The sequence below is a fragment of the Hemicordylus capensis genome, chromosome 3 (assembly GCF_027244095.1).
Source record: "Hemicordylus capensis ecotype Gifberg chromosome 3, rHemCap1.1.pri, whole genome shotgun sequence".
NCBI lineage: Eukaryota > Metazoa > Chordata > Lepidosauria > Squamata > Cordylidae > Hemicordylus > Hemicordylus capensis.
Genome location: NC_069659.1, coordinates 53,447,158 through 53,461,399, shown reverse-complemented (window position 1 = coordinate 53,461,399; position 14,242 = coordinate 53,447,158). Strand labels below are relative to the sequence as shown.

Sequence of the window (14,242 nt, the reverse complement as noted above, 5' to 3'; positions counted from 1 at the left end):
TCTCTTTATAAGACAAAGAACCAGAAATATTTAAGGCTTTTTCTCGCAATGGTAAATTGGGTAGGGCAAGTGTCCTACCCAGCTTCTGGTGCTGTGCACACTCTCATAAGAACATAAGAACAGCCCTGCTGAATCAGGCCCAAGGCCTATCTACTCCAGCATCCTGTCTCACACAGTGGCCCACCAGATTCCTCTGAGACCAGAAGCAAAAGGTGAGGCCATGCCCTTTCTCCTTCTGTTGTTCCCATGCAACTGGCATTCAGAGGCATCTTACCTCTGAGGCTGGAGGTGGCCAATTTTTGGTCGTCTTGTCAGCAAAAACCTAGGTAGGAAGAGGGGGAAGGGAAGTGATTGCGTGGGAGGTGGGCGCAGGCTCTGATGGTGTTTCCTCTATCCTTGATAATATGCTGAGAAAACGTGCTCCGCGGGGTGACAATGTTGGCGCCTGCACTCACCTCCCACACAATCACTTCCTTCTCCTCCTTACTAGGTTTTTGCTGACAGACAACCAAAAATCAACAGCGTGCACAGCTCCCAAAGCTGGGTAGGATGCTTGTCCTACCCATTTTACCATTGGGAGAAGCAGCCTACCATCTATGATCATCCTCAGCACAAATTCTGTGGTCATGTATAAAGAGATCCCCATAGGGCTCAATGGAACCCTGTTTCTCCCTTCTTCCTTTCTGGATGCAGACCCAGATGATGCACTAGGAAGTCTAGGGACTGGCAGGTCTGTGTGCACATCCCATATGCCATCCACCCCTTCCCTTCCAGTCATTAATTAATGCAAGCTTATTGCACAGAGTGAGAGGACTAGATAGGGATGTGGAGGATGTGTAGAGAGAGACACACACACATACCCAATAGAAACACATTGTGACTGGAATCCAAAGAACTGTACAACTAGTTCTGTTGGAGTGGGCAGGCTTTTGACTTGTGTGTTTTGGAAAACTGTCTCCATGCTAAATTGCTGTTGAAAGGGAAGGGACTTCTAAAGGTAGTTCATGCTAGGGGTCTGCTTTTTAAAAACAAAAAATCCACTGGGCAGTGAGCACCTGTGTATTATGCTGGGTGACTAGTGAAGAACTAACAGCTTGGTGAATGAATACAAGAGGCCTATGTTTGAGTGAAATTCATCTAGGTCTTTGCATCCCTTTTGCTGCGTTGATTTATACAGAGCAAAATATGACCCTTTCCTCAGTCTTTGTTTGGAAGAGAAAAGGGAGTAAGTAAACCTATGGAGCTGTTTGGTTATGATATACATAGTTGGCAGTTTTTTCTTGCCTGCTAAATGGTACTAAATACAGATTGGATTACTTTCATGTTGCTATAGTTTATCAACAGGTGTGGACAGTGACTTGTTACCCTTGCCTAGTGTCAACTCCTGCCTGCTGCCCCCATATTTCTATTTTGCTGCCATTTCCAGTAAAGCAGTTTCAGCTTAAAGTAGGTTCAGACAACTGAAGGCAAGTGGATATGACATTACTCAGCTGGAATGGATGACTGTGTATTTTAAACATAGATCTTAAACAATATTGAATAGACATGAGCACACATTTGTTAAATATCCTATATTCCAAAGTTCTGATGAAAAATAAAATATTAAAATTCCATGTTCTGTCACTGAAAGGTGGTTAGGGTTAGGGTTGATTAGTCAATTGCTCAGTTAAAAGTCAGCCTGGTTGAAATGTTTTGAGGGGGGAAATTATGACCCGAGTTATTGATACAGTTTAAACAAAAACACTACCTATCTCAGTAAATAAAATTTAGTTTTGAAGGAAATCGTCATGATTGCAGTTAATATCAATGTATTGTTTTTAGCTTTCAGCAAAACACAACTTGCTCTTTCAAGCCCCAGAACATCTGATGAGACTGATACATCAGACTCCAAACCAGGTATACCATTGTCATCTTGTACTTATTCACAGAATAAGGGAGTGGTTTTCAAACACTTTACTTCAGCGTATGCAGTAATACTGTCCTTAAGTAAAGGGCTTGCAGGGTATGTTCTTAGGCCCCGGTTCTTAGTACACTCTAGCACAGGGCTGCTCAACTTTGCCCCCCCCAGCTGTTATTGGACTACAACTCCCATAATCCTCAGCCATTGTGGCCAATAGCCAGGGATTATGGGAGTTGTAGGCCAACATCTGCAGGAGGGCCGAAGTTCAGCAGGCCTGCTCTAGCAGCACTTGCTTCTTTGGGGTCAATAGAATCTGTGTAGGAAGAGCCTTCTGGGGACGGAATCTAATCCCAGACAGACAAATTGTCTCATAGATAATGGCCTACATGATGGGCAATGCAACACTGGTGTTGCTAATCAGCCAGTCCTGCTACATATGTTGCAGGCAGCTCTGACAGTATTATGCAAGAGGGAAGTTGCACAACTACTTTAAAAAGTGCATCCATGGCTGCACAGGACTATTTACATTGTTTCCCATCTGGGACATTGGATTAAAACAAAATCACGCGTGCAGTATTAGCATACCGACTTCTGAATTTCAGGGGCAAGGATGCAGGGGGGGCATTTTTATGGATCTGCCCTGCTTTCCCTAGAAGCTCTCCTTAAGCCCAGAAATAGGTCCTAAGGATTGCATGGCCCTCAAGGACCTACTTCCAGTTCACATAGACAGCTTCCAGGGGAAGAGGGATCAATGACACCCCTGTGTATGATCTTCTGGAAGGGGGATACTAGTGCTACATTTTTGACTTTTATATTGCATGCCCACAGATTTAGTAAGGATACCAGTGGTTAATAATAATATGATACTAATTAAATGATACTAATTTAAAAAGAGAGAGTTAATCATGTGCCCTATTAGGCTAACTTGCAGTACATTGTGTTCCTTATTACAATCTTGCTTCCTTGTTATTCTATGCCACCTTAATTGAATCATGCTATTTTAGTAGAGTTCTTAGGAAACCTAAAATCCTGTTTGGCAGTGATTCAGATAACAAGACTGAATCCAAAACTATTACATATAGTCAGGAAGGAACTAAACCTATGACCACCCAGCATTTATTCAAATCCACAAATGCTATGATGAAGGAAATCCTTAATAGTGTGTGATTTAAACATATTACTTCATTTATAACACCTCCTAATCTAGTAAACTGAAAACAATGGAAACACTTCAGTTTTTATTACAGAAAAATAGTTTTCCACATGCAAGAATCGTTTTTTTTCCTAGGTGTATTTTGGGTTTCTTTAATTTTCTTATACTTGTCAACATTTCTTCCCACAGTAACAAATGAACCCATTCTGGACTCTCTCACACCTAAAACATCTAAACCTTTTGACTGGTCAGGGGCAACACAGGGTAATGTGTTTTTTTTGGCTGTGAATGGTCATACTACATTTATGTTTCATCGGAAACATTTCCATTCCATGTGAATCCATTTCTTCCAGAATATAATTGTCATTCTTTCAATACTGACGTTCATCATATTTCTAGCTTCACCAAAATCTCTAAACATCCATTTCTCTCTGTAGGTACATGGTCCTTCATACTTTTGCGTTTATTTTAAGTTTTGAAATGTGCATGGATTGCCCAATCATCCATCATTTCCCACCATAGCACAAATATCTTTGTAGAAATTACCCCTGCCTATGAAGCACTGAGATCTGTTTCATATCAGTGCACCATGGTTTGATAGCATCTCTATCACTTTCATCACTGTCTTTTCCATTCCATTTTGAACTGTTGCTTCACTGTTGCAAACCTGTTGCATGTGCTGTTTATTTAAAGAGAAAGTTTAAAATATGCTCTTGAGAATTTAAATTTAACCTTGATGTTGCTTTCAGCTCCATCTGAAAAACCACTTATTCCTTTTAAATGGAAACCTTCTGCTACTCCAGAAGGATGGCATGTGAAACCTGGTAATTAAATACTCCTGTATACAGATGTTATTCTCAAAACTCTTCTGTATTCAACTGTGAAATAACTACTGATTACTACTGAAATAACTACTAACTACTGATCTTATACCAATAGGATTTATTCAGTTTATTTTTCTCCAAAGCAGCATAAATCAAGTTCATTCATTTATGGAACATAGGTTTGGTAATAAAATCAATTTATATTTACATATCAGTTATATTTAGTTTGCATTTATCATTAACAGGAGGTAGGCATGTGTAGTTTGTTTATTGATGGTAATAGAGTCTATTTCTATCTGTTTCTGCTTTCAAGATCTCATTGACTGAGGGCTTCTTCTGTCACTGAATATAGATTTCTTATGAAATGAAACAAAGACACATTATGGGGTCTTACACAGTGGAAGGGTGTGCATCTGTGCATCCTATTTCCTTCCAGTATCTTTTTCAAAGGACAGGATGCTAATATCATCTTTATACATGAGAAGTAATAAAAATGTCATTTATATGACATGTGTTAGGTTATGAACTTTCTGTCTAGATTTTTTTAGTGTTTTTTCACAAGTTCAATTTTTAATGTTATTTTTAAAAATATTTTTAATGTTACATAGCTGTTTTATCCATAGATAATAAATATTTTAGATGTCTATTTCACAGTATCTCAGATTGGTGACTTGAAGTTACATTTGTCTTTTTCTGTTCAGTGTTTGAAATGTTTTATTTTTCTAGCCCCTAATCTGCCACCTTTGGAGCAGAATACACCTAAAATGTCCAGGATAAATGAACTATTAAAAACTACTCCAGGTAATTCACACTTCCTGGGGAAACAGTATGGCTTGTGGGAGTCCCAATGAAATCCACTCCTGAGGATCTGTTCATATTGATAATGCAAATTATAAAAACAGAGACTGCATCCAAATCTGTTCTTCAGCTAACAGTTGCAGTATTCTTTCTTGAATGTTGAAGATTTTATTGTTGTACGTTCAATTTGCTCATTGATCTGAGATCTTACAAGCTAAAACATATGCCCTTTGCTTAACAGTAAACATTTGTGCAAAAATGTCAGCAAAATGCGCTTGCCATTGTTTGAAGATTTATATCAGGGGAAAGTCATACACATTCATCTCCTGTTTTCAGCAGAGTTGTCACAACTCTTTGAAAAAGTCAAGGGCAAATTGAATAGATGTTTCCTAAAGGAAAGTGCTGCTTATCTACATGAAAAAAGCCATAATGTTTGTTTAAATAGATCTATTCATAGTACTAAGAAACCATCATTCTTCAGCATATTTTTAGATAGCTCTCTTGTTTTCTCTATCTCTTGATCCAGAAACACGCTTATTTCTTTGCCTCTTGGTCCAGATATTTTACCCATGACTATGAATTAGCATGTAAAAATTCTTCTATACAATTCTTACAAATTTAGCCTGGACATATTTCTTGTAAAACAGAAGAATAATATTTATTTGAGTAAGCTTTTTCATTAATTCAGTTCTGGCCCCATACAGGAGGCCCTCTAATATCATAGGAGTAATGTTTGCAGAACGTTCCACAAACGTTGAAACCGCAATATTGGGTTAGATTCCTGAGTTAAACAATCTACTCTTGCATGCCAGATGAGAAGTAGGGAGAATAACTATTTAAACCCCTCCCCATGCGCAAGCTGAGGTAGAGTGGCTATGTAAACCTCCCTGTGCATCAGCTGATGCAATCAACAATTACATAATCATCTAAAATGTAATCAGAATTTTAAGCATCATCATCATCATCATCTCTGCTGGGTTAAAAAATCTGAGTTGGAAAAGAATTTCTAGCTTCCTTGCCTCAGCCCCCTTATGCCTTTAAACTGTACTTACTGCCCAGACCATCTGCAGCAGTAAAGATGGTGCTTTAGTTGTAGTGAGAGAGAAAAAGAAGAAGACAGTGTTTCCCTTTGTGTCTTCTCTGGCCAATGTTTGGCAAAGGCATACTGTGTAGGCCTTCTTGACCCTTGGGAAATGTTGTTTTCCCAGAAGCCACTGCAATTTTGGTAGTTCTTGTGAAATTTCCCAAGTGCAACCAGGAATATGCAGTGAGTCAACATCAGGTGCCAGCTGGAATGGGAAGGAAAATAGATACTTCCCTCCTTCCCTTTCATGGCAGGAGAGTCCAGCCTAACTAGTAAGTATGACTTAAAGGGAAGGGGGAGGACTTGAGAATAGGAAGGGGGTCAGATGGAAAAGGGTTGGGTGCAAGGAAGAGAGGGAACCTAGGGGCTTATAGAAATAGGTCAGGCTGAATTCAGATTGGCTCAGAAATTAACTGACTACTTCCCAGCTTCTTGGGAACCTTTTTGGGCTTGGCTTATTTCTGAGCCAATCTGACATGAGCCCAGAAGGAAAGGGTTTGCCCACCACTATACCTAGTCATTTCATGGCAAAGAATCGATGAATATTTTCTTACTGTTTTGTCTGAGACTTTGAAAGTGGGGTTTGGCTTTTTTTTTTTTTTTGCAAATTTATTAAAAATTTTGTAAAACATTTTGTTATACACCACTTTAGCTCATATGATTCTATTCCTGGGCAGGTGGGGGTGAGAAGACAGTAAGAAACAAAAATCTTAATACAGCCTGTGTTTTCCAGCTCTGCCAGAAACAAAATTTGTTCCTTCTACACCTAAACCTTCTGCTCAACTCAAAATACCAGAAACTAAGCCTGGTAATTATGATTCATGCCAAGAATTATAATAACAATATTATGGTTGTAATTAATACATTTTCTTAAGTTAGTCTTAAGTTGGTTTGCTTTGGGGACATACAAAGCCTTTTTTCTAGTCAACTGTGTGTTGTGACTTTGAATATTTTGTGTTTTACCTCGTATATTGATAAAATCTTACAATTAAAACAGTTCTAATATAACAAAACCATACTGGGGATCAAAAGAATGCAGTTTTTATATTATTTCCAGTTGTAAGCATATACTGATCCTGGTAATGGAAATTAAGTTTGGGTTAATAACCTTTTTATATATATCTAGAAGTGTCTGCTTCCTCTGTGATGTACTGCTAATTTTCTTTCTTTTTTCATTAGCAGAAAAAGAACCTCAGTGGGAAACCACTACACCTAAAATTTATAAAAACCCTGAATTGCCAAGAACAACACTAGGTAACAGTATTAGATTTGCATGAAGTTGCAGGGAAACATTATAATAGCTGAGTAACTGTGTACTTGCCACTATCTATTCCATTGGCAGCCTACCTGTGCCAGTAGAGCTTTGTGGCATGCCTGGATAGTAGCTGGAGGGCCCCTGGTTCTAGCTGCAGAACAGAATTAAGCATGCTCTCCTGTCTAAGTACTACAGGTGAAACTCGGAAAATTAGAATATCGTGCAAAAGTCCATTAATTTCAGTAATGCAAATTAAAAGGTGAAACTGATATATGAGAGAGACGCATTACATGCAAAGCGAGATAAGTCAAGCCTTAATTTGTTATAATTGTGATGATCATGGCGTACAGCTCATGAGAACCCCATATCCACAATCCCAGAAAATTAGAATATTGTGAAAAGGTTCAACAGTCTAGGCTCCAGGTGTCCCACTCCAATCAGCTAATCAATCCATAATACCTGCAAAGGGTTCCTGAGCCTTTAAATGGTCTCTCAGTTTGGTTCATTAGGAATCACAATCATGGGAAAGACTGCTGACTTGACAGTTGTGCAGGAAACCATCATTGACACCCTCCATAAGGAGGGAAAGCCTCAAAAGGTAATTGCAAAAGAAGTTGGATGTTCCCAAAGTGCTGTATCAAAGCACATTAATAGAAAGTTATGTGGAAGGGAAAAGTGTGGAAGAAAAAGGTGCACAAGCAGCAGGGATGACCGCAGCCTGGAGAGGATTGTCAGGAAAAGGCCATTCAAAAGTGTTGGGGACTTTCACAAGGAGTGGACTGAGGCTGGAGTTAGTGCATCAAGAGCCACCACACACAGACGGATCCTGGACATGGGCTTCAAATGTCGTATTCCTCTTGTCAAGCCGCTCCTGAACAACAAACAACGTCAGAAGCGTCTTACCTGGGCTCAAGAAAAAAAGAACTGATCTGTTGCTCAGTGGTCCAAAGTCCTCTTTTCTGATGAGAGCAACTTTTGCATCTCATTTGGAAACCAAGGACCCAGAGACTGGAGGAAGAATGGAGAGGCACACAATGCAAGATGCTTGAAGTCCAGTGTGAAGTTTCCACAGTCTGTGTTGATTTGGGGAGCCATGTCATCGGCTGGTGTTGGTCCACTGTGCTTCATTAAGTCCAGGGTCAACGCAGCCGTCTATCAGGAGATTTTGGAGCACTTCATGCTTCGTTCCGCAGATGAGCTGTATGGGGATGCTGACTTCATTTTCCAGCAGGACTTGGCACCTGCCCACATTGCCAAAAGTACCAAAACCTGGTTCAATGACCATGAGATTACTGTGCTTGATTGGCCAGCAAACTCGCCTGACCTGAACCCCATAGAGAATCTATGGGGCATTGCCAAGAGAAGGATGAGAGACATGAGACCAAACAATGCAGAAGAGCTGAAGGCCGCTATTGAAGCATCCTGGTCTTCCATAACACCTCAGCAGTGCCACAGGCTGATAGCATCCATGCCACGCCGCATTGAGGCAGTAATTGCTGCAAAAGGGGCCCAAACCAAGTACTGAATACATATGCATGCTTATACTTTTCAGCGGTCCGATATTGTTCTATTTACAATCCTTGTTTTATTGGTTTCATGTAATATTCTAATTTTCTGGGATTGTGGATTTGGAGTTCTCATGAGCTGTACGCCATGATCATCATAATTATAACAAATTAAGGCTTGACTTATCTCGCTTTGCATGTAATGCGTCTATCTCATATATCAGTTTCACCTTTTAATTTGCATTACTGAAATTAATGAACTTTTGCACGATATTCTAATTTTTTGAGTTTCACCTGTATCTGTTGTGCTGACCACTATGCCCATGCTCAGAACACCAGAAGCTTGTAATAAAGAGATATACATATCAGGCGGCATAGAAATATGATAGACAGATAGACTGATAGACAGACAAAACAAACAAACAAACAATCTGCTAAAACCAATGGTGCTAGTCCAAAGACTAGAAGCAAAACCTAGGTACATAATTCTTGTATTGTGCAATAGAGTAGCACTTCCTTATATTATGTCCTTGCCCAAATAGTTGGCCACCTCTGATCTTCTCCCCCACCCTCTTTGAAACTGGTTCTAATAATTAGGGATGCACCAAATATCCTTAAGTGAACATTTTTGGCATGAATGGGGAACCTGAAATGTTATCCCAGATTCTCTCCATATTTACCTTTCTTTGCATCTGTTCACTGTTGTTTGACACTCCTCTTTTTAGCTCTGAGTTGATCTTCATCCCCTGTGGACTCAGAATGTGACTCCAACCAGCTGGGTATAAGGTAGTGGCCACATCCCACTCATCCATCCAGAGTGAGAGCAATGCTTCTTGTCATGAATTGCCTTTGTGACAATGCCACATAGCCAATCAAATTTGATAATGTGACAGTGTCACAAGTCCAGTTTAGAGTGAGGGCAGGAAACATTGCCCTCATTTGAATGGGTGTGTGGAGGAAGGACAGGGCTGTTTCTCATGCCTATAATATGATCTAGGTCAGGCCTTCTCAACTTTAGCCCCCTAACTGTTTTTGAACTACAACACCATAATCCCCAGCCACAGTGGTCAATAGCCAGGGATTATGGGAATTGTAGGCCAACATCTGCAGGAGGGCAAACGTTGAGCTGCCCTGATCTAGGTGAACTTCTTACCTATTTGAAAAACACACCCGAAAGAATCAACAAAAGGAGACACTTTAATAGCCCGTGAGCAGGGCTGTAAAGAAATAATATCAATCCAGATGCAAAATTACCATTACCTGTTTGAACTTCAGCAAGGGAAAATTGTATGGGAAAGCAGGTTTTTTGCATATGTATCCTCTGCTGAACTGAGCATACAAAAAGAGGTACTGCACACTTTGTTTCGAGTGCCAGATCTCTGCATCCAGTATTCATGACTGTATGTGGTTCCCAGTACACTCTTTCTCAAGGTCACATCTGGTTTGGCCCTGAGGAACACAGAAAGCTGCCTTATAAGGAGTCAGACCACTGGCCGATCCAGCTCACTATTGTCTATGCTAACTGGCAGGGGCTCTCCAAAGCTTCAGGCAGAAGTCCTTTCCAGTTCTACCTGGAGCTGCCAGGGATTGAAGCTTGGACCTTCTTCTTGCAAAACAGATGCTCTTCCCTGAGCTAGCAAGAGTGCAGCATAAAACATACAATTGATAGGTTCTGATCATTTCTTTGGGATTCTGGTACCAGAAAGCAACATTCTTCCTCCTCCTTGCCCCATCATGGAGAAGGAGGAAAGACAGTTTGGATTCAGGCCCACATCCATGCCAAACAAGAGATTGTCAAAAGTGACTGTGCTTCACTTGTTGGGAAGCAGCTTGGTGCTCAGAGAGTTGCATGTACAACACTGCACAGGTAATCTACTGCTGTGTGTATGCATCTCTAGACTGACCTTGATGCCCTACTCTGTGTCCCTTTTCATGCAGGTCTATACTGTTAAAAATAATACTTTACTTCTGAATTCAGTAAGATCAGGGCTGTAGTCATGTTTTTTAACTGTACTAAATTGTTTATATCACAGCGTGAAATTGGAAAATAGTTGAACATAGAAACTTGATGGAAGCAAACATCTTTGGTGGGGGTGGGGACGGTCCCAATTTCTATACATCTATTTATGCCCCTTCACCCAAGAAAGAGTGTGAAAGAAACATGTCAAGAAGAAATTCCACAGGACTAACACAATCTCCTTGTGTGAACCTATATAGCTTTTCTGTTTCTTGTTCATTTGCGATGCTCTTATGGATTCTGGAATTAGGTGTGCACAAATAACTGTTCTTGAAGGGAAGCCTTGAAAGCTCCCAGAGAAATGTGCTATTTGTGCCTTTTTGGTACCAACTCATGTTTTCTCAGATACTTATGAATGCCATTTTCATTTTATTCCTTTCAGCTCCCATTAAAACAAAAATCCCTGTTTCCAAGTCCCAAATTTTTCCCCATCCGGAAGAGCCAAAGATTGTACCGGGTAATTGCTCTGCACTTTCCTATTACTGTTTTGTTCCACAGCATGGGCTAGGCTTTCTTCTGACTGATTTGGATAAGCATGTCATAAAACCAGAACATATATGGCTCACGTGTATTCTTTCCTTATATAATTTTAGAACACATAATATATCATAAGAATTCCCAAGTATGCTTTTGAAATAAACATTCTATGATTAACATAGCTCCTTCAAGACATCCAATAAGATTTCAGACATATCAAAGGCCATATTTCTTGCAAGGGGAAATTTGTTGGTTCATCAGTCAAAGTATCAAAGTCTACTATGAGGCTGTTCTCACAACATGAGCTGCCTAGGTTACCCCATGAACTTGTGTCATCTGGAGTGCCAGGAGCAGAGGGCTCCCAGATGCTCCAGAAGAGGGTAGCCTGCCTTTTTTCCAGCGCTGCTAGCCCAGCGTTTTACCTCAGTAGGCAACTGGGTGAACAATCGCCCCGGGTAAAAAGGCTTCCATGTGGCCTGATGCCATTTCCAGCAGCGAGCCAGGCCAGGGGTAGTGGGGGAGGGGGAGCGGCCGTGCTCATGATGCTGGGCACTCAGATGTGAGGCAGGGAGAGAGAGGGAAGTCCTCCCGCTCCCAGCTTTTGCCTTCACCTTGCTGCCACTCACATGAGCACATGGTGCTGCAAAGTCAAAAACTACAACATTCATCTGCCAGGAAAGGGAGGCAAGCTCCTGCCTTCCCTGTAGACCTGCCCAGTGGTGATGTGAGATAGTGAGAACAACCTCTATAGCTGCTTTGGTGGCAAGTAACAGCTTTAGGGGCAATTTCTGCTAGAAGGTTTGTACATGCACAAAGTGTTTTTAAAAAACCAGAACACCCTGAGGCTATTCACATGGTTGCAGAAAATTGGGCTAGCCTCCGCTAGCCCGATTTTCTGCAACCATGAGAACCACTGGGCTCGGCTGTGAGCCCAGGGGTTCTTGAGCGGGTAACCCACTCAAGTAGCCCGCCCCTAAAACTGGAGTTTTTAAAATTATGAATAGCTGCGGTGCGGCTCCGTGGTGCGGTTACTCACAAGCAGATCCCCGGTGGGAGGCTGAAAAGCAGCCTCCTGGCTTGGGGGTCTCCCCAGTATGCCCTCTGCACTCATGCAGGGCATACTGGAGCTTCCGGAGGCCGCATGGCCCCCAAACTCCCCACCCCCTGCCGTCTCCATCATGGAGCCAGCAATCATGTGGGTGGCTGATTCGGACGCCCAGGGCTCCTGCCTTGATCGTCTGGGGGAGAGCGGGCTTAGCCCACTCTCCCCGCTGAGCTCCACAAACCAGGTCTCACTGATCGTGAGACCCGGCTCCCTGTGTGCCATGGTCCCAGTATGGATTGGGGAATTCTGCAGTTTTTTGTGTTGAGAGAGAGAGATTGCTAGTCTTAAGCACACTTTTAAATTATTCATTTAAAATAACATGTAATTTGGCCCTGAGGATGGGCAAATTATAGCTTCAAGAGGTTACACATTTCTATGTAACTGCAACATGTTGCACTAGCTCAAGAGCTAATCTGGAATAGAGGTGATGACTATGGTGCAATAGCAAACTAGTGGAGGTCTAGGTAACTTTGGCCCTCCAGTGGTTGGACTATAACTCCCATCATTCCTGACTATTGACCACTGTGTCTGGGAATGATGGGAGTTGTAGTCCAACAATGGCTGGAGGCTGAAGTTGTGCAGCCCTGCACTAGTGCAAGACTGTTAGACTATCTCTATTCCTCATGCCCCTAGATGTCAATAGGGTTGCTGGTGCTGATGCCATCAAAGACTAATCTAGATGCTACCCCCTGTGTCTCTTTTTGGTTATGACTAGTGAACAGAATTTGTATCACTTCATCTATATCCCAGAGCTTGATCTTATACAAGGTAGCTACCCTTCAGTCTTCCCAGCTGTACATCCAAATCTCATTCATTAACTTGGGGGAGTCAAAAGCACTTGGATGTTTTTGTACTCGTGACAACGTTCCCTTGTGTACTGTATGTCTTAAGCTTGAGAGTAACTTAAATGTGCCAGATTGATAGGGCATAGGTCTTGGAACAGATTTTGACAACTGATATATTATTTTTGCTTCCCTTAGAATGGCTAATATATGCTAAATATATGACACATATTTATATGTAACCAACCACAAAGTCAATTTTTCCTATTTTCCTCAGCATCCAGCAGAGTTGGCTGTTGTCTTTTTTCTAAAAACTTTTGAGAGTAAACGAAGCATTTTTATTCCTTGGCTTGTAACCTTTGGCTCTTAGCCTTAAGGGTACTCCACTGGTGCAAGCTTTATACTTTAATACACATTTAAAAATCAGGTTGTAAGACTCTAGCTATAAAATATTACTGCTTTGCTTTTTTTAATTGTTTGTGGTATAATTCAACTATATGATAAGTCTGGATCCTATCAGTTTTTGAGAAGTGCAAATCCCACTTCTGATGCCTGTGATTGTCAGCATAAGTTTCAGTCTCCTAAGAATTCCCTTTGGAGCTAGCCCTGCTATGTTATTTTAAAAATCACATTTGTTTTTCATTCTTTTTGCAAGTTGCTAAGGGTGATATACATGTGACTAACCGATTTTATTCTCATAATTACCTGGGAGTGCTTCAGCTCTTGGAGTATGCCAAGAGTGAAGCCACTTTGAATAAGGATTGTGGCATTACAGAAAACAGCTTCTATTTGTATCTTAAAAGTTTGCATCTTATCTATCTATCTATCTATCTATCTATCAAATTTGTGCACCGCCCCAAACTTTCATCTCTGGGCAGTTTACAATAACATAAAACCAGTTTAAAAATATACAAAAACTTAAAAACAATTTAGCAATTTAAAAATAAACCAGAGATTAAAACCCAAAAATATTAGGAAGCTGAGAAAGCTTGGACGAAAAGATGGGTTTTCGGGTATTTTTTGAAAAATGCCAGAGATGGGGAGGATTGTATCTCAGCAGGGAGCACGTAATGAAGAAGACGCTCTCTTAAATACCCAGGGCCTAAGCCATTTAGGGCTTTGTAAGTTATAACTAGCATTTTGTATTTTGTTCAGAAACCTATTGGCAGCCAGTGTAACTCCATCAGTAAAGGAGTAATATGGTCTCTCCAAGATGACCCAGAGACCAACCTGGCTGCTGCATTCTGAACCAACTGAAGCTTCTGGACTACGTACAAAGGCAGCCCCACGTAGAGCGCATTACAGAAGTCAAGTCTGGAGGTTACCAACAGATGTACCACTG

At 41.0% G+C, this 14,242-nt stretch overlaps 1 protein-coding gene across 21 annotated transcripts in view; it reads left to right on the top strand.

The window, feature by feature from the left end:
- ABI3BP (ABI family member 3 binding protein) overlaps positions 1–14,242 on the top strand; it is a 233,136-nt gene that overhangs the window by 127,244 nt on the left and 91,650 nt on the right. For 16 of the 21 annotated variants that reach the window (XR_008320120.1, XM_053312005.1, XM_053312016.1 and 13 more), the window contains 7 exons: positions 1,822–1,896; positions 3,243–3,317; positions 3,803–3,877; positions 4,604–4,678; positions 6,493–6,567; positions 6,939–7,013; positions 10,919–10,993. Coding sequence is in view for 20 of the 21 variants with exons in the window: in XM_053312005.1 (XP_053167980.1) it covers positions 1,822–1,896; positions 3,243–3,317; positions 3,803–3,877; positions 4,604–4,678; positions 6,493–6,567; positions 6,939–7,013; positions 10,919–10,993 (525 nt within the window). In the remaining variant the exon portion in view is untranslated. The remainder of the gene's footprint in view (positions 1–1,821; positions 1,897–3,242; positions 3,318–3,802; positions 3,878–4,603; positions 4,679–6,492; positions 6,568–6,938; positions 7,014–10,918; positions 10,994–14,242) is intronic. The other 5 variants (XM_053312000.1, XM_053312009.1, XM_053312011.1 and 2 more) reach the window with 5 other exon arrangements.